Source organism: Dromiciops gliroides, chromosome 6, assembly GCF_019393635.1.
Source record: "Dromiciops gliroides isolate mDroGli1 chromosome 6, mDroGli1.pri, whole genome shotgun sequence".
Taxonomy (NCBI): domain Eukaryota; kingdom Metazoa; phylum Chordata; class Mammalia; order Microbiotheria; family Microbiotheriidae; genus Dromiciops; species Dromiciops gliroides.
Genome location: NC_057866.1, coordinates 189,360,724 through 189,381,607, shown reverse-complemented (window position 1 = coordinate 189,381,607; position 20,884 = coordinate 189,360,724). Strand labels below are relative to the sequence as shown.

At 40.3% G+C, this 20,884-nt stretch overlaps 1 protein-coding gene across 2 annotated transcripts in view; it reads left to right on the top strand.

Moving 5' to 3' along the window:
* Positions 1-18,812, top strand: part of MFAP3L (microfibril associated protein 3 like) — a 75,665-nt gene extending 56,853 nt beyond the window's left edge. For both annotated transcript variants that reach the window (XM_043971078.1, XM_043971077.1), the window contains exon 3: positions 11,449-18,812. In XM_043971078.1, coding sequence (XP_043827013.1) covers positions 11,449-12,401 — 953 coding nt within the window. In that variant the 3' untranslated portion in view covers positions 12,402-18,812. The remainder of the gene's footprint in view (positions 1-11,448) is intronic.
* The last annotated feature ends 2,072 nt before the right edge of the window (positions 18,813-20,884 follow it).

The following is a 20,884-nucleotide window of genomic DNA, read 5'->3' as shown; positions in this document are numbered from 1 at the left end:
TTCTGGCACTGTGCTAAGTACTGGGGATACAAAGAAAAACAAAAAGAGCTCTCAAGGAACTTACAGTCTAATGGGGGAAACAATATGTAGACAACAATGTATGAATGAGATGTATACAGGATAAACTGGAGCTAGTTCTGATACTGTGTTTATAGTATGTGTATATGCATATGTGTATACCTATACATGCATATATGTGTATGTAACATTTATAAGCAAGAATAGATTACACAGTACAGTTTTGTTATACATGCTTACAGAAGGCTTGTGGAATTCAAATTATGAACAATCATTGCAATGTCACTTCAATGAAACCACTTCTTGCTTGGGTAGACCAAGCTCTCCTCTTGGAAGGACATATGTGCATGGCTCCTACCCTTACCTGAAAAAGGTATCCATACATCATACCCAGCAAGTGATGGTCAGCATTGGCTTGAAGACTTCTGCAAAGGGGACAGGGACCACTACCTGAGGAGGAATTGGGAAGAAATTATCTGGAATTGAACGACCTGGGATTGAATTTCAGCTTTGCCACTCAACTTCTTTTGTGGCTTCAGGCAGTGTACCTTCTATGAACCTCATTTTCCCCTCCATAAAATGGAGGAATTGAATCATATAACCTCTAAGTTCCTTTCTGAATCCTTATGCCAGAGGACTCAGTCTCTCCCATGCCCATTCTTGAATCCTCTCCAGTTTGATAGAAACTTCAGGACTTGTACTCCCCTGGGGTAGCCCTTGGGAACATAGGGTCACCCCCAGGGCACCAATGTAGGACCTTGAGGAGGAACATTTGTATACAACAGTGGCTTTCAGAATTTTTCCATAGCGGTAGATCCCTTCAGTTTAAATAAAACTTTGGCAGAGCTTTGTATTAAAATCATCCAAAAGTATTATTTTAATGCCCATTAACAACTTAAGATTCATTTAAAAACAAACAAACTTGATGATTCAGGGTTCCTGGCAACACCGGTTGAGAAACATTGATATAGAACACATCAATTTCACCCAAAATCCTAGTCTGAGGCTGTGGGGGAAGAATTCGGAAGGTTTGTAGTTTTACTAGACAGTGTTTAGAAAGAGCAGTTTTTTACAGAATTTAAAATCATTGGATTACAGACCTATACCTAGAAGGAACCTCTCCCCGCCCCCCAACCCCAAGGCTATCAATTCCATTTTACAAACTTCCAGAATGACTAGTTTTCTGGAAATGCTGGAATCCAGGAAAGCAGCTAAGTGGGAAATGATAAGGAGAATTTCCACAGGATTTTCCCCCTCCCACAGGATTTTAAAATAAGGATAGGAACTAGACCTTTGATTACATTGATAGAAGAAATTTCCAGAGTATTGCCTCTTGATGTATCCTTATTCTTTGAATGGCTAAACTTAGTAGATTCTTTGAGTCCTGATTGGGGGGAAGGAGGAACACAGCTAGTTTGGCACAGTGAATAGATAGATCACTGAGCCTAGAGTCAGGAACACCTAAGTTCAAATGCAGCCTCAGACCCTGGGCAAGTCACGTAACCCTCTTTGCCTCAGTATCCTCATCTGTAAAATGAGCTGGAGAAGGAAATGGCAAACCACTCCAGTATCTTTGCCAAGAAAACCCCAAATGGGGTCACAGAGAGTTGGGCACAACTAAAACGACTGAACAACAACATGTTTGTTTCCCAATGATTCTTCTAGGATCTTTCCTTCTTCAGTTCCAGTTCCAGCTGTTGACATATAACCTCTATTCCCTTTGCATGACACAACCAGAGAACCTCCTCATCCTTTTGTTTAAACCTTTCAAGGAGAGCTTGCAGAGGCACAAGTAGCTCTTACGATCTTCATGACCTATATTTGTTATCTTTATAGTTAGACTAGGCTCTGTTGCTCTATAGACTTTCTTGTGGTTCCACCTTTGCCTCTGAGCGTCAGTCAGGATGATGGTGGTTGCCTCTCTTTCCAATTGCTAGATAACATCCATGTTGACATCACATTGTGCTTCAACATGTCTTGGGTGTGTTGATCTTTTCCCACCGGCATTAGTCAATCTTTGATTTATGCAATGAGGTTGGCTTTGCTAGGCTAGTATAATAATAGAAATAATAATAAACAACTCCCTAAAACCCAGCCCATCATCTGTGATATGATATCAACAACAAAGTCAATAAACATTTATTAAGTATGTACTATTTGTCGGACACTGGGCTAAGCCCTGGAAATACAAAGAAAACCATAAGACAGTCTTTGCCCTAGAGGAGCTTACAGTCTAGTGAACTGTAAAAAGAACACATAAAAAAAATGCAAAAAGACACATAAAAAGAAGCTAAGAGTCTGGGAGAAGGGGAGAAGGGGGAAAGAGAAAGTCCCCCTTTGGAATATGATATGATGAAGTCCTAAAGCCAGGGTTAGATCTGATGGAAGTAAGGAGTTTCAGAAATGATTCATTTTGAAGAATGTTGAATTTCTGGAGGTGATAAGTCCAGGAAAGTATCCAGGTACGATGATATCAAGAACACCCTGGCTGCTCTCCTTCAATAGCAGAGGATCAGGGATGAGCTCCCAGATGTCTTCCCCTCCACTTTCTCCAACCAGAAAGAGGGAGGGGCCCCAGAGGCAGGGGATCTGAGGAGCAATGAGTTTCAGAGTTGATTTTATCTTTCTGAATAATCAGTTTCTGGAGATGATGGAGTCCAGAAAATGATGCGGAGATTCCCCCAAGGATTATATAATAGAGATAGGAAGTAGACCTTTGATTTCATTGGTAGAGGGAACTCTCAGCTAAGGGAAGTCCTTCTACCAACATAGACCAGCAACTTTTCTATAGCTAAGTCTTAGAGAATTGCCCTGACACTAAGAGGTTAAGTGACTTGGCCAGGGGTCAGAGGTGATGTTTAAAATTGGGTCTTTCTAGCTCCAAAACCAGCTATCCCTCCATTACACCAAACTGCCTTGATGATATAGCTCAGAGGTAAGAGCATGCATGATATAACATAGCAACAATAAGGAGTAATAGTAATGATAAAAAACAGTGGAGCTCACATTTAGATAACATTTCAAGGCTTTAAAAACACTATCTCCCTGAGTCTCATATAACCCTGGCAAGGAGGTCCTATAGTTACCCTCCCCCTTTTATGGATGAGAAAAATGTCCTTTGGTGACTTGCCCAGAGCCAGACAACAAATAAATGCCTTACATGGGATTGAGCTGAGGTCTATTTTAATCGAAGTCTATCACTTAAATACTATGCCATGTAGCATTAAGCTCCTCCTGACATTTTTATTTAAACTTTTAAGTTAGAATAGAAAACCTCTGGGCCAGGAACAATCATTTCTTCTCACCTTTACCTTCCTCCTGCTATAATCTTGAACTGGGCTCATATTATTCTCGGTCACCTTTGTTTCACATGGTATAGCAAATAGCTTGTTCGAGCTGCCCTAAGACTCTATTTGGCTGGCTAGTTTAACAACGTTTTCATTGACAATGGCCTTTTTGAAGTATTGAAATAGAGAGTTCCTGAATTTATAAACATGTAATACTCTCGTGCAGCTGTGGGGGACACTCTGCTTTTGTTATATGGAAAGGATGGGAGAGTTCCTCCTTGGTGACTAACGTCCATGAGTTGAGGAAGAGAGGCAAAGTATCCCTGAACTCAAAAGGTGGAACTCTTGATAATATGTATATGATGAATGGGGAAGGAGGTGGGGAGACTGCAAAGGACATGATAAGGAAAAAACTTTTCTGAGTTTGAATTTTGTTTTTATAAAACATACCTTGAGGGGCAGCTAGGTGGCACAGTGGATAAAGCACTAGCCCTGGATTCAGGAGGACCTGAGTTCAAATCCGGCCTCAGACAATTGACACTTACTAGCTGTGTGACCCTGGGCAAGTCACTTAACCCTCATTGCCCCACAAAATAAAACATACCTTGAATCTCCCATACAGATGGTAACTCACTCTTATATAGACACTTGAAAAGAGAAATTTAAAAACACTTTTCTCAACAAAAACTATATTAGTTGTAAGCTCATTTTATACGATGAAATTAAAGCTCAAAGAGATGACAACGTGGCTGTGGACATCAGTGACTTCATAGTGAACTAACCCAGGTCTTTCTAACTCTGAATGAAGCCCCTTGCTATTTCCACCACATCACATCAACCATCATGCTTTTGGTGTTCCATTCCCCTTCTTGTCTGTCCCCAAAAATGCAACTTGCCTCACTGGAAGATAATTACCCTCTCAAAATTTGTAAGATGGGTGGTTTCTGACTCCTGCATCTCTCTGTTAATCTTTAAAAAGCAGAATACATGGCAGCAGTTATTGTCTTTTCATTTCAATGCATCAGCATGTGGGAATGTGACTCGTTCAGCCTTTCTGCCGATGAAGACGTCAGCTGCAGCTGTTGCGTGGCTGGGAGAAGGGTCAGCATGGCCAACAAGGCCACATAGCTGTGAAGAGGAGGACCAGATGCCCTCCAAGCAGTCTTGGGTTGGTCGGGCATCCCAGAGAGGGCAAGAGTAAATCTTTCTCAAGAGACCATCTGCACAGTATTCCATTTGGAATACAAGGCTCCCTTGATTCATTGGACAACCAAGTGAAAGAAAAAGAAGCCTGCAGAAATCATCCAGTTTGTCCAAAAGCACTGCTTCTGTTAATATGCCATCTGTAGTGCCTGTGAGAAGGGTAACATATTAAGGATAGTAACATAATGTGTATGTGTTGGGGGGGGAGGTTTATTTATTAGTTATTAACAACTTAGTATGACTCTCTTCTCGTATCCTGGCTGACCATAAACTTGGTCCTGCCCTGTGTCAGAGGGGTATCAATTGAAGAAGTTAGGTCTGGTTGGGTGCCTTGGTCACAGAGGGTCTTTGGTCAACCTGGAGACTTTACCTGAAGCCATGAACATGTGGCCCTGCCATTGATTCTGCTCTTTCTGTGCATGCTCTGAGGCAACGAGCCAAGCCCCTTCCCAACAGCAGGCTCACACAATGCTCATTGTGCCCAAGACTCCATACTGTAGCATGTGTGAGGCTTGCTTCATCATATCTTCCAGGAGGCATTGGTCTGAGATTGACAGAAGGACCCAAAATAGCCCTCATGGCCCTGAATGCTGGGCATGGTATAAAAAAGATCTGGATTCAAATGCCTCCTCTCACACTTTTTAGATGTATAACCCTAGGTTATACTCAACTTCTATGTCATAGAGGCAGCTATGGGGCACAGTAGATAGAACATAGGGCCTGGAGTCAGCAAGATCTGAATTCAAATCTAGCCTTAGACTTTTTACAGGCTATGAGACCCTGGGCAAGTCACTTAACCTCTGCCTGCCTAGACTCCTCAACTGTAAAATAGAGATTAAACTAGCATCTAGCTCTCAGTGTTGTGGTGAGAATCAAATGAAATAATATTTATAAAGCCCTAAGCACAGTGTCTGGAACATAGTAGGTGCTTAATAAATACTCATTTCCTTCCTTCCCAAATGGTAATATTACTATAGCAGAGTAGTAGTCATCTATCATTGTAGAATAATATAGTAACAATGGCATATTACTATACTATAATAATTATACTATAGTATTTATAGAAGATTATACTATAGTAATTCTATTACATTATAATAATAGTGTGGTAGTATAATATAGTAATTATACAATGGTATAATTACTAAAGTATGCTAAAATTACACTATAGTATAATAGTATGATAGTATATAAGTAATAGAAATATGATTAGCATATAATAATATTAATATCATCATAATAATATTATGCTATAGTATAATATGATAGTAGAAATATATTTCATAGTATAGCAACATCAACGTATTATAACGTATTATAGTAACATAACATATTATAGTACGTTATCGTATAAGAACAATGTCCATCTGGATATTAGCTGGGCTGGCCAAACTCCTACCCAGATCCCCAGAAAAATCTGGTCTTATAACAACAAAGAGCAGCTAGGTGATGCAATGGATAGAGTGCTGTGCCTAGAGTCAGTAAGACTCTTCTTCCTGAGTTCAAATCTAGCCTAAGACACTTACTAGCTATGAGACCCTGGGCAAGTCACTTAGCCCTGTTAGCTTCAGTTTTCTCATTTGTAAAATGAGGGGGAGAAGGAAATGGCAAACCACCCCAGTATCTTTGCCAAGTAAACCCCAAATGGGGTCACAAGAAGGCAACTGAAAATAACAAAGAAAAACATTGAAGCAAAATTTATTGATATGGCAATCTTCCTGGGATGTATATTTGGGTTTTTTGTACCTGATCTTCTAAAAGAAGGGAGGCGTTTCTTCCTCCTTTCTTTTCCAGGGCCAAGATTGATCATTACAGTTACTCACTGTCTGGCCTCACGTTAGTGTTCTTTCTTTCCATCATTCATATTCTTAATAGCTCACTGTTTTCCCCCTAATGTCTGCAGATGTTATTTAATTAGATATTACCTATTTGATTTGCGATTTGTGCCTCCTTTTCACTATGCATAAGGGGCGTTGTGGGAGCTTATCAAGTAGTTATCCCTGATTAAACTGGTTGGTAAAGGTCATCAGACTCCTTCCTTCTAGGAAAAGTTAAGTGCAATCTCTTCCTGCCGGGAGAGAACTCCAACTGTGCCGAAATGCCTTTCAAAAGGGCATTTGTTCCATCAGAACATTGGTGTGTTGTAATTAGGATACATTTCAGGATTCCCCATTCCACAGCAATGGCTTGAATGCAGTTATCACTATTGAAACTGTAACTTTTTATAAGACAATTGCTCTTTGCCCTTGACACCGCCCCTTCTTGCACCACTCTCTTAATGCTCTCATTGCCCCCTATCTTCATCCACGCAAGCAGACTTGGCAAGCAGACCCATCTCTCTTGGATCCTAGCAGAGGCAGGAGTGGTGTGCAATCTATGCCCACAGAACCTAATGCAATACTCTCCTTCTGGAGAGAGAGGAGAGGAGAAAAGCATACAGGGAAAAAGTCTCAGTCTGAGTTGTCAGTGAGCCGGAATGATATCTTTCCTGGGAATCCTGTGCCCTGTGAGAAGATCAAGGACTAGACCCCAAACCAGTATCAGGGGCAGCAGAGTGCAGAACCGCACTGACCCTGGGTTCAAAGCCTACCTTTGATACGTGAACCTATGTGACTTTGGGCAAGTTACTTAGCCCTGTTGGGCCTCAGTTTCTTAAGCTATAGAGTGAGAGGCTCAAACCTCTGCTGAGGCTCCTCTCAGCTCTCAATCTGTCATCCCAAAATTTATTCAAATGAGCCATGTCCACGTCACTGAGGGTAGTACACATTGAAACATGTATCTGTGGTGTTTCCTGATTATTTATGCCTCAAGAAGGATGAAGATGGACCAGCCATCTGGCCCTTTGAGCAGGACAGACTGTCCCCAACTCTCTTTGGCAGATTAGTTCATTCACATTTATGAATTCTTTTTTTTTTTTTTTTTAGTGAGGCAATTGGGGTTAAGTGACTTGCCCAGGGTCACACAGCTAGTAAGTGTTAAGTGTCTGAGGCCAGATTTGAACTCAGGTACTCCTGACTCCAGGGCTGGTGCTCTATCCACTGCGCCACCTAGCTGCCCCCACATTTATGAATTCTTGAAATTCATTAGTATTTATGAATTTATTAGCATTTGTCATCAGTATTTACAGGATTATAGAACTGTTCATTTAGATCTGGGATGGACCTAAGAAATCATCTAGTTCAGCCTCCTTAGTTTACAGGACACTGAGGCCAAGAGAGTTTAAGTGACTTTTCCAAAGCTCAGGTCATTGACTCCCAAGTCTAATAAACCTCCTTCCACTGCACCAAGTTGTGCCTAGTATAAAAGAATGTCCCATCTCACCCCTGTCAACCTAGCCATCCATCCCATGTAATACTCATTTCTAGTCCCACCCTGAGAGGGATCACTGTGGCATAGTAGACAGGCCAACCCCCTAGGATTGTGAAACTTGCTGACGTAGAGGTGACATAGAGGTATTCACTATCAAAACTGTAAATCATCTGGAAAATGCTTCCCGGGTCTCTAAGGGAACCCCTTAAAAGGGGAATGTTGGAAGAGAGGCAGGATAGAGAGAAGTCTTGCCAAGATGGTTTGATTCAAGCCAGCCCCCATAGGCATGACTACAGGATTCCATGACTCAGCTAACCATTGACTCCCATCCACCTACTCTAGCACCACCACCAACAACATCATTAATATGTTACAACTAAATGTCACATTAGTGCATCCAAACCCAAATGTAATATGATTCAGTGACTGGCCCATTTTAATGTTGTATTTATGGAATTTACTGACATAAGGGGCACAGAAACTTTTTCCCATAGTTCCATGTAACCTTCGAGTCAGTCCCCTGTGCCACTGAAAAAGAAAAGGAACCTTCCCCCCAAAATGTGAAACATCCTTGAATGCCACAATTGGGGTCCACACGATAACGGCATTAGGGAAAGGATCGTTAGAAACTACATTTAGCAGAGGAAATAGTTCAAGTTAAATGTGCCTACCCTTAGCTTCCTCCTAAGTGGAAGCTAGTATTTACTAATTCTGCCCCAGAGTGGCCAGCATGTATTCAGAACATGGCTGATTTTTTAAGTATCCCTAAGAAGTTCATCTGCATCTCTTCATGAGCCTTCTGACAGAGTGATGCTTAGATGCCAAGGTCCTCTGGGTCTCACTTGGATTCCCTGTTAACATCCTCTACAAATGGGATTCTTAACCTTTATTGTGTCACGGATGCCCTTGGCAGTCTGCTGAAGCCTACAGATCCCTTCTCAAAGTAATGTTTTTAAAAGCAGAAAGTATATAGGATTACAAAAGAAACCAAAGGTTAGTGAAAATAAAGTTGTAAATTTTTTTTCCCATCCAAGTTCATGGAGCCCCTGAAAATTAGAATCTCTGAATCTTAGGTTAAGAATATGTACTCTACAGGATAGACAGAGGCAGATGGTAGCACAATGGATAGAGAGGTGGGCCTAGAGTCCGATGATCTGAATTCAAAACCAGACTCAGATCCTTAACTAGCTGTATGACCCTAGGCAAATCACTTAACCTCTGCCTTAGTTTCCTTAACTGTAAAATGAACATAATACCACCTACCTCTCAGGGTTGTTGCGAGGATCAAACGAAATAGTATTTGTTTTCCCAAAAAGTATATAAAATAGTGCCTGGCACATAGTAGACACTCAGTAAATGCTTGTTCTCTTCCTTTCCCAAGTAACTTAGAATCAGACCAAACTCGCAAATTAAAATTCAGAGCCATTGAATTATTTGGCATGTGTCTTCCATAGAGAGAGACACAAATCTAGCCATAACCTATTCTAAATCCAAGAAGATCCTCAACATAAAGTGTGGATCAGCCAACACTATATTCCTGGGGTTAGGCTGGGACCAATGTGGCCCATTTGTTTTGTTTTTAATTAATAAATATTTTTATTTATAGTTTTGGGTTCCAATTTTTATCCATCCTTCCCTCTGTCCCTTCCCTGAGGTGATAAGCAACCAGATATAGGTTATACACGTATGATTATGTAAAACATATTACAATATTAGTCATTTTGTATATGAAAACTTGAATAAAAATGAAAGAAAGTGAAAAATAGAATTCTGCAGTCTGTGTTTAATCAATATCACTTCTTTCTTTTGAGGTGGATAGTATGCTTCATCATTTGTCTTTTGGGATAGTCTTAGATCATTGTATTGTTGAGAATAGTTAAGTCTTTCCCAGTTCTTCATACAATATTGCTGTCTCTGTGCACAGTGTTCTCTTGGTTCTGCTCTCTTCACTATAATCATTTCATAATAAGTCTTTCCAGGCCTTTCAGAAATCATCCTGCTTGTCATTTCTCATAGCACAGTAATATCCCATCACCATCATATGCCACAGCTTGTTTAGCCATTCCCCAATTGATGGGCATTCCTTTGATTTGCAATTCTTAGCCAATGTCACCCATTTGGAGAAAGAGAGAGAGCGGGGAGGGCAACAGGGAGAGAAAGAGTGTTCAGTGGGGTATGAGGTAGGAAAAGGAAAGGGAGAATATTTCTTTCAGGTTTAGTAAAGACTTTATGAGTTCTTAATGTACATCCAGACTCAATGGAAGCAAATTAATACCAGGCTCTGAATTTCTACAATGGTAGCAACTTACAACGAAGCAACCAAGGAACTTCAGGTTGTTTCAAATAACAGAAATTTCATAAATTGATAGTGATATAAGCAGAACCTATAGCAGGATAAAGAAAAAATCTAGATTGCAAGAAATTGAAAAACCAGCTTTGGTTCTGGGGAACAGAGAAGGAAACATTTATCTCTCAGGGTTGTGCTGGAACCATCTCATAAAGGTTCTTAAGAGATGATTGTTAAATTTTCAATGGGAACATTTACCCCTGAGAAAATCAGCAAACACTACAAATTGGGACTTGACTTAATTTTTTGTTGAGAGCCTAGACGTAAGAAAGTGATGGAGAAATAATAGCAGATTAAACTCAAAAGTATGTTCTATACTTTTTTTTTCCTGGAGAAATAATTGTTAAGCATTACACTCCTGCAACCCTCCCCTCAGTAGAAAGGCAAGGGACACAACTAGGAAAGAATGTTGTATACGTTGTAGGATGCTATCAACATTTTGGGTAGTTTTGTTTAACTTTCCTTTCTGACAAAGGACACTTCAGCTCTGAGTGGGGCAAGGAGGAAGGTAAATAATAGATAGGGGGAAGCAGCTTTCCAGAAATGACTGATGCAAAACCAAAATCAATAAAAGTTTATGAAAGTGTTTCTTTTAAAAGATTTTTGTTATTCTATACTTAACAAACAAAAAAAAAACCTTTAAGTAATACATTAGAGTAACTTGTAATAAACTTGTTAATGAACTTCCTGGACCCCCTCAAAGCAAGGGTCTAATGGACCCCAGGTTAACAATCTCTGTTCTATTAAAATTCATGTAGGAAGTCCGAATTTTAAAAAATTTCTGAATAAGTCTACATTTTAAGTTGACCCTACACACACACACACACACACACACACACACACACACACACACACACACACACACACACACTCTAGACCAGTGGTTCTTAACCTTTTTTTGTGTCATTGGGATAGTCTAGTTAAGTGTATGAACCCTTTTTTAAAAGTAACTTTTTAAGTGCATAAAACAAAATTCATGGAATTACAAAGGAAATCGAAGACTTCCTTTAGACTCTAACAAGTTTTAAACTCCCTCGAACCTGAGAAAAATCCTTACTGGAACACTGAATACATGATGCAAATTAAAACAGTTCTTGGACATCTCCAAGTAAAGATGTCTGAAGAACAGAAATTACATTCCTACATGCTGATTTCTGGTCTAAAGGTTCTATCGTTGACTTGAGAGTGTGTTTGGTGGTATATGTTAGCTAGCCTTGCACAGCAGGTGCCGAAACATAGTCATTGTACATCCTTCAGTGAATTTTTTTTCTTCCTTCCCAATAGGAAAATGGTGGATTCAAGACAATGGACTACTGAACATTACCCAGGTGTCATTTTCAGACCGAGGTAAATACACATGTGTCGCTTCTAACATCTATGGCACCGTGAACAATACAGTGACACTAAGAGTCATCTTCACCTCTGGGGACATGGGCATCTACTACATGATTGTCTGCCTGGTGGCTTTTACCATAGTCATGGTCTTGAACATCACCAGACTGTGCATGATGAGCAGCCACTTGAAGAAGACGGAGAAGGCAATCAATGAGTTCTTTAGGACAGAAGGAGCCGAGAAACTACAAAAGGCCTTTGAGATTGCTAAGCGTATCCCAATCATCACCTCAGCCAAAACCCTTGAGCTTGCCAAAGTTACCCAGTTCAAAACCATGGAGTTTGCCCGATATATCGAGGAGCTGGCCAGGAGCGTCCCTCTGCCTCCCCTCATTATGAACTGTAGGACGATAATGGAAGAAATCATGGAAGTGGTGGGCCTGGAGGAGCAAGGCCAGAACTTTGTGAGGCATACCCCTGAGGGCCAAGAGGCCGCCGATGGGGATGAGGTCTATACGATCCCCAATTCTCTCAAGCGAAGTGACTCCCCCACTGGTGACTCAGATGCCTCATCCCTTCATGAACAGCCTCAGCAGATTGCCATCAAGGTGTCTGTTCACCCGCCGTCCAAAAAGGACCACATGGAAGACCAAGAGGAAGAGGTACAAGTAGAGATCAAGGATGAGGAGGTGCTAGAGGCAGATGAAGTACCAGAGGAGCCAGAACCACCCGTGGAGCCGTCAGCAGAAACTGAGGCTTCTGGGGAGGTAGAGCCTTCAGAGTCAGCACCCCCTTCGGAACCTGTGCCCCCTATAGGGCAGCCGGCACCTGCTCACCTGAAGCCTACTGAGCCAGCCGTGGCAAATGTAACAAATACCTGTATTATTTATGAAAGCCATGTATAATACTTAACACTGAAAAAGCTATGCATATCGAGAAAATCAGGGGCTGCTCCTTGTAACACAGATATAGTATGTACTTGCCGCTAAAGCCTTACCAGTAGACTTATCATAACATACATACATAGGAGTGATGCTCTTTTAAAAGGGGAAAGGTATTAATGCAGTGTATGTGTCTGAGTGTGTCTGAGTGTGTGTGACTAGAGCTCCTCCCTCTTGCCTTCCTCCTACTAGTAAAGTGCACCAGAGACATCAGTGGGTGGAAGAGATGGCATAGGATAGACTATGACCCCGTCGAGTTGTGGGCATGGATGTTTTAGGCCATGCTCTCTTCCAGGCTGCTTGACCTGGTGGCAGAAGGCACCCTTACCCTAGATCCTTCTGAGTTTGAGAACTCCTTTTGCTTTCAGACACCAGAAAGTCCTCTCCGCTAGTAATTTGTACACTGCATTTCTTTTCCCTTTTAAAAAGCATGTCCATGGATTATTTGGCACTTTCTCCCCCATTTCAATGCTGTTCGGTTATGATGGAGTAATTGTTATTATATTAATATTAATTGCTCTTTCTGGTTTAGTTGTCTTTGCCCTTTTTGTCTCTCTGTATACATATATTATTTTTCCCCCTTGAAACATTTACCTCAGAGGCTTTTGTATCAGTCCCTTGTTCCAGGGCTGACATCTAGTAGCCGTTTGTAGTGCTGCAAAGAGTGACCAGACTTCCTGAAGAAGAAGTCCGTTTTCTCTTTCTTTCCCCAACCCTTTCCTACTTTCCTCTGTTGCATTTTGTACAATGAAATTGCTGTTGTGAACATGAGGTTCCTGCCCAGGATGCAGCACTTTAAGAGCCAAATAAAAACCTGTTTACCAATTGGGTTCTGAGGGCCTTTGGCGAGCCACACTGATATGTGGAGGGAGATTTTTCACAGGCTAAATGTATCCCTTCCCTGACACCCCATCCGCCAATCCAGTTTTGTTCACAATTAAACAATGTCATCTCCCATAACTAAGATCCTAGAAACAGACATGGCTTCAAAAGAGAAAGGTATCAGGCATAAGCTCCGAGGAGTCATCTTCGAGCAGCTCCCCTGGAAATGTCTGCTGTGTCCCTGCCATCAGGTGACTCAAACAGAAGATGAGATTTGGTGAAATGAAACTCTGGGAAGGGATAGGACCAAGTGTGTTGAAGAGAATGTCTAGTCAGCTCCTGGCCCAAGAGATGAGATAGAAGCCTTCTATCTAACACTTTTACCGGATCTCCTACCAAAACTTGTTAGAGTCTGTGGGAGAAAACAAGCAGGTGAGGGGCAGATTAGTGTCCAAAACAAAAACAAAACAAAACAAAAAATACTAGATTCAAGAGACCTGGACTCTAGTCCTGGTTCTGTTGATAACCAGTTTGTTACCCTGGGTAAGGTCCTTAACTTCTGAGCCTCAGTTTCCTCATCTATAAAATGAGGGGGTTAAATATGGAATCTTAAGCTACTTTCTAGTTCTAAATCTATGATTCTATGACGATCTCATGCGAAGGTCTTATTAAATCATCTCTAAAAGTACTTTCAGCTCTGAAAAAATTCTATGCTATTACTAGCAAAAAAAATGAGATGCTGTGGGTGGTTGTGGAAAGGAGGGAGGGAGAAGAAGGAAGGAAGGAAGAAAGAAAGAAAGGAAGGATTTAGCACCTACTTTGTGTCAGGCACTGTGCTAATCAAGGATTTCTTTCAGTTTCCTCCTTAGAATACTAACAGTTTTATATTACTTAATAAAAGCAAAATGACTAAAATCAAAGTCAACAAGAAGGAAACATCTTTTTTCTCAAGCTTTGGAATGTTCTTTGAAAAGAAATTCATCATATTAACATGACCTATGTTGTTTTGCTTTAAGAATGAGTAAAGCTGTTGACTCTCCCCTTTCTGAGCAATAGATTACCACTTCCTTGACACTACTCACAGCATCCAAATTTCATCATATGAGTTGCGTGGGACTAGCAAACTAAAAATGGGTGGATTTCAGTAGTTTAATATCCAGAGTAGAGTATCTCACTATACAACCCTACAACCACATTGGGGCAAAACCAGAACCCACCCCAACACACACACACACACACACACACACACACACACACACACACACACATACACACCACACACCACACCTGTGATTCCCAGATACATCTTGTTACTTGGTATGTCAGTGTGTCACAGTAGAAAATGACTGATTCTGGTATCCAGTGACCTGGGTTCAAATCCTGCCTCTGACACTTAACTAGCCAAGTGACCATTGGAAAGCATTCAACCTCCATCTTCAGTTTCTTCATCTGGTAAATGAGGGGGTCAGACTAGATGGCCTCTGATGACCCTTCCTGCTCTTGTTCTATGATCCATTTTTAGCCAAGGTAACTCAGTCTCCTTGGTGTGTGAAGGGCCAAAGCCTTTAGTTTAGGGATCGCCCAGAAGAATCTCTGTTTACTTCTAGCTGCTTGGTGTAAGAAGCTGATTGGTGTGAGAGTGCTGACATTATTCCACTGAATGAGCATCACAGCATGTGCATGAAAAGAGGTGGTTTGAACACATATAAGCATGCCCATTATGGATTTAGCCACAATTTCCAGTACCATGAATGATAACTGGACAAAGCTACACTCAAAACTAGTAATAGTTATAGGTTTTGCATCTGTGGCAATCATAAGAAAAAAGAAAATGAGAATGACCTTTCTAACACTTTATCTCTGCATAGGAAAATCTTAGCTTCCTTTCTGATGAGTTTGATAACAATTCTCATCTATTTTAGAGAAGTCACCATCATGAGTGGCTAGAAATTGTGTTGTGGAAAGGGAAGGTGACGTTACACTGGGCTTTGACTTGGTAAAAGTGGAAGAGGGGGTCTAACCCTTTCCCTTCAGAATCACAAAGATGTGGATTTCCTGCCATGAGCAGTCAACAAGTGGTATTCCTCCCTAGGGGGACAGCTTCCACGATCCCATCAATGTGGACAATTCCTCCACTGGTGCAGATTGAAACCCATCCTCCCTTTCTCATCCTGCACTATTCCTGTCCTGTGTCTTCTGACATCTTCCCAAAGAGAAATTACCCAGTATCAACCCACTATATTGGAGGCTTTCCTAGGTCTTTTAACATTTCATGGTGATGTCAGATCACTAAGAATTAAGATGTGTAACAGATAAAATTTACTAAATACACATTGTCTACATACAAAAGTTGGCTCTTGAATCAGAGAGAGAAGATTCTAATCAGATTTCTGATATTTATTACCTGTGTGACCTTAGGCAAGTCTTCTAAACTCTCTGGGGCCTCAGTTTCCTCATCTGAAAAAGGAAGGCGCTGGACTTGATGGCTTCTAAGGTGCCTTCCAGCTGTAGATCAGTGATCTTGTAATCCTGTGATTTAGAATGTTCTCTCTCTGATTCTGAGCCTCTCAACCCTTGTCCCTCTCACAACCACATGTGTATTTCCCTTCAGAGGTGTCTTACTCCACACTGGTTCTTATTTAGCAAAAGGTAGCTAATAAAGGAGAGATTTCCCATGAAGCAGGAATAGAGATGGGTACTCAGAAGATTGGTTTTCATCACTTTGGGCTAAAGGAAGTAACTCGATTTTTCTAAGCTGCTAACTGTAAAGCTTCTAAAACAGTCCTTTGTCGTGTAAGGTAAGGAGAGCTCTCCCTTCATTAATACTACCTACTTATTCCCCATCCTGGCAGCTTGGTCTGGGCCCTGCTGGGATCTGAGATCTGAAAAAACCTCTTGTCTCCCAGCTGAATTTTCAAAGATGTCAGGGAAAAAAAAAAGTGGCACAGAAATTCAGAGCAATCCAACTGAAGTATACCCAGAGTGTGCATGTTTGGGTTTTCTTTTTGTTTTAATCTTAACAGCAAATTAATTCCAAGCCATGTCCTTTGGATCTTAGTAGGCAGTCATCCTAAAATCAGGCAGATGCTCAACTTCCTGATGCTTGTCTTCTCTCTAAAGACTCTTCCTTGTGTTTGCTTCTTAAAAGACTGGAGAAGCCTCAGAAATGTGTGTATATTTGATCCACTTAAATGACCTATCAGCCTGGTTGAACTTTATTGGGTTCTCTAAGTGGAAAATACAGAATTTTATATTGAGAATATATGTAATTTATAATAGTTCTGTTTTATATATTATATTTTCATATGCTTAAGGCACATACGCTACTGTCCACATCCTTTTGTACATCATAATGAACAGAAATATCAATACTTGACTTAACTTTCTAGGAACCAAATGTGGTACAAGGTGTATCAAAATCTCTCATATATCTGAATGTTCTCCACCATACCAAGTACTCTTGGCCTGTGACTTTAACATCCCTAGGGATGTGGATGGGATGCTTATGAGCATCCTATTCAGCACCAAGGTGGAGGGGCCTGATGTCCTACACAAAGAGGTAGATCCTTAAACAGGAAAGAGCACTGGCTTAGGGATCAGAGGACTTGGGTTCAAATGCCACCTCTGATACTTACTAGCTGTGTGACCTTGGGCAAGTCACTTCTCCCCCTCCAGGCCTCAGTTTCCACATCTATGAAATGAGAAGGTTAAACTATAAGGCCTCTGAGGTCCTTTCTAGCTCTGGATCTATGATCCCTTCCTCTATGGGAAATAAGTTCTGTTTTTTGGTAGAAGTTCAGACTCTTTTCACTTGGAAAAATGAACGATTTTAAGTATACAAATATATGTATATTTCAATCGTGTAGATGTATTTCAATGGAATAATGACATGTCGCAAGTGATTGCTTCAATTGTCACTTTGTGATGTGAGATCAGCACAGGCTTTCTATTGTTTCTAGTGATCAATGTGAGGTGCCAAAAAACATTTGGGGGTTATTGATTAGGCAAGAGAGGCAGAGAGGTGTAATAGAAAAAAAACTGGCCCGGAAGCCAAGGGATCCAAATTGTTGTAATGGTCCTTCTATCAATTTGTGTAACTATGAGCACCTCGTTGGGCCTCACTGGCAAATTGAAGGGAACTGGATCATCTCAGAAGTAGCTTCTAATTTTAACACAGTATGAATGAAAATCAAGACCAACGTCAACTAACTCATATGTAGAAACTCCAACCTAAACCACAGAGGGAACGTGTTTTTGTTTTTGTTTTTATTTTTTAACTTTAAACATGCTGGGACAGCTAGATGGCGCAGTGGATAAAGCACTGGCCCTGGATTCAGGGGGACCTGAGTTCAAATCCAGCCTCAGACACTTGACACTTATTAGCTGTGTGACCCTGGGCAAGTCACTTAACCCTCATTGCCCCACCCAAACAAAATACAACAACAACAAAAACTTTAAACATCACATTAGAAAACCACTGTATCATTGTTCATACTTTGAAGTCACAGTCAATGTTTGATCAGAGGTTTCATAGTTTTCACACCTTAGCATTTCAGTAATGGGAAGGTAATGTTATTTTGGACCCATCTTTCTGAAAATCTGATCTCTGAATGCAGTTTAGCTATTATTTGATTCAATCTTCAGACAGCCTTTTGCTATTGTTTGGAGATTTTAGCCTTTTGCTATTGTTTGGAGAGTTTAATTCCCCTATCTCTGACCCAGCTTCTATGCTCACTGATAATTTGCCTTTTAAAACTTTATCTTATCTCATTGTTCATTCAATAAGTAATTATTTACTAAGCACCTATTGGCTTTGGGATACTCATTATTTTTATAATGATATATTAACTTTAAAAATCAACAGAAAATATTTTGTTGCTGCTGTTAATCCTGATGAAAGGCAGTGTGGCTTAATGGCTAGAGAGCTGCCCTTGGGAGTCAGAAACACCAAGGCTGAAATCCTGCCTCTGGCATATACTGTGGTGTGACCCTGGGCAAGTTAACTTTTCAGTACCAGGGAATTCTCTAAGACTAAGTTGTAGTTGAGTTTTAGTTCTACAAAGGTGGAAGGGTATCCACACTGGGAGTTCTCGTGGTATCACAGACACTACACAATCCCCTCTCTCCCACCCCCAGAAGAAAAAAAAATATTATTGGAATTAGTTTTGGATCCAACTGAGCATTTGAGATTTGGATTTTAGTGAAGCTACTTTTTATCTTATCTAGAGGCATGAGTGTCCTGAATAGTAAACAAGTAAATGCTATATGAGGACAATAATGAACAATGAGCCTTTAATTGAGACTTTTAAAGGCTGAGATGTAAATGGTCAAGTCCCAGAGGGTATAACTATACTCAAAAATTGAAAAGAGAGAGCATAAAAAGCGACAAAGCAGCATTTCTACTCAAATACAGTCGTAATTGCCTTCCATCTAAACAAAAATCAGAAGCCTTCAAAGTATCTCTCAGACATCACAGAGTGGTTAAAAGCTTGTTAGGCTCAAAGAGAGTGACCGCACTGAAGTCTGATTTGTTATATTTCAGTCATTCTGGGAGTCCTTTGTTGCCATGGAATGGGTATATAAGTAAAAGAAAAAGAGATTGAGCAGAAATAGAAAATTGTCTGGTGATTTTGTGAACTGTAAATGTTCATTTTTGAAGTTCAAAGATGTAAACAAATGGCAGCATCTAAGTGGATGTGACAACAGCCCAAAAAAAAGTGTGATTCATCCTGTAAACTGATTGTTGCTTCAATAAAGAATTTGCACAGGGTTTGTTGAATGTGTATGCAGTTTTTCAGAAAACAAGGGCAGCTTATTGTGGGTTTCTCCATCCTTTCCCCAACATGAACCTGTACTCAACCAATTCGGTGATCACATTTTGCATCTGTGCAGCCTTTTGGAGGGAAGGGTAAATTGGAATAACCTTTATAAAGCTTATCTCTAGCCTGAAATAGTCTCCTCTTGACATAATTTATAGCATTCATCTACCTTAGAATTTAATTTTGGGGTCAGGACCCTGTAGACAGCAGCCTTAAGTCCCCCTGCCCAAGTCTGTTTCTGTCAGACCTAATATGTAAAGTCCCTTTTATCCAGAAAACTCAAATAACTGGAATATTTTACTGTCAGGGAGAACTTTCCCTACAGAGAAGCCCTAAAATAGAAGCAGATTTCAAGAGAATGTTCTCATTGGTCAATTAGTCAACCTAGAAGCTCTAGAAACAGAATGCTACTCGACTGGGAAGAAGACAAGGAAATGGGGATGAACCAAGAAACAAGAAAAGCAGAAGTATGGAGAAGAAATAGAAAACAAATAGAGGAAGAAGAGAAAAATCAAAATTAGTATAGTAATGCTTAATACACAGGCAGCAGAAGAAAAGTAATAGCTATAACTTGAGTCCTATAGCCCATAAGTAATAGCGATGTGGCATTTTAAGGTCATGGGTTCGAATCTTGGCTCTGCCATTTAATACCTTAAGGACCTTAGACAAATGGATTCAGCTATCTAGGCTTCAGTTTCTTCATCCGTTAAATCAGGAGATTAGACTAAATGACCTTTCAAGTCCTCCCTTGTAGCTCTTCAATCTCTGGTTCTAAGGTAAAGCTAAGTTCATCTGAAGAAAATAGAATGTTAGTTCAGAATGCAAAGAAAGATTTACAAGAAAGATTTCATGAATATCAATGTAACACTTCCAAAAATGTAATTTTTTTAATCATCAAAATATTTTATTATTTTCCAGTTACATGTAAAGATAGTTTTCAATATTTGTTTTCATAATATTTTTAGTTCCAAAATTTTCCCTCCCCCCTCCCCAAGACAGAAAGCAATCTGATATAGGTTACATATGTAGAATCACATTAAACATATTTCTGCATTAGTCATGAAAGAAGAATCAGAACACAAGGGAAACCCTCAAAAAAGGAGAAAAAAAAAACAACCAAAAAGTAGCTGCAGTATGGTTCAATCTGCATTCAGAATCCACAGTTGTTCTTTCTGAATGTGGAGAAGAACATTTTCCATCATGGGTTCTTTGAATTGTCTTGGATCATTGCACTGCTGAGAAGAGCCAAGTCTATCACAGTTGATCATCACACAATGTTGCTATGACTGTGTACAATGTTCTCTTGGTTCTGCTCACTTCACTCAGCATCAGTCCACTTAAGTCTCCAGGTTTTCCTGAAACCTGCCTGCTTATCATTTCTTACAGCACAATAGTGTTCAATTACATTCATATACCACAACTTGTTCAGCCATTCCCCAATTGATGGGCATTCCCTCAATTTCCAATTCTTTGCCACCACAGAGAGCTGCTAAAAATATTCTTGTACATGTGGGTCCTTTTCCCTTTTTGATAATCTCTTTGGCATACAGACCTAGTAGTAGTAATACTGGATCAAAGGGTATGCACAGCTTTATAGCTCTTTGGGAATAGTTCCAAATTGCTCTCCAGAATGGTACAGCTCCACCAACAATGCATTAGTGTTCCAATTTTTTCACAGCTTCTCCAACATTTATTATTTTCCTTTTTTTTGTCATATTAGCCAATCTGATAGGTATGAGGTGGTATCTCAGAGTTGTTTTAATTTGCATTTCTCTAATCCATAGTGATTTAGAGCACAAAAATGTA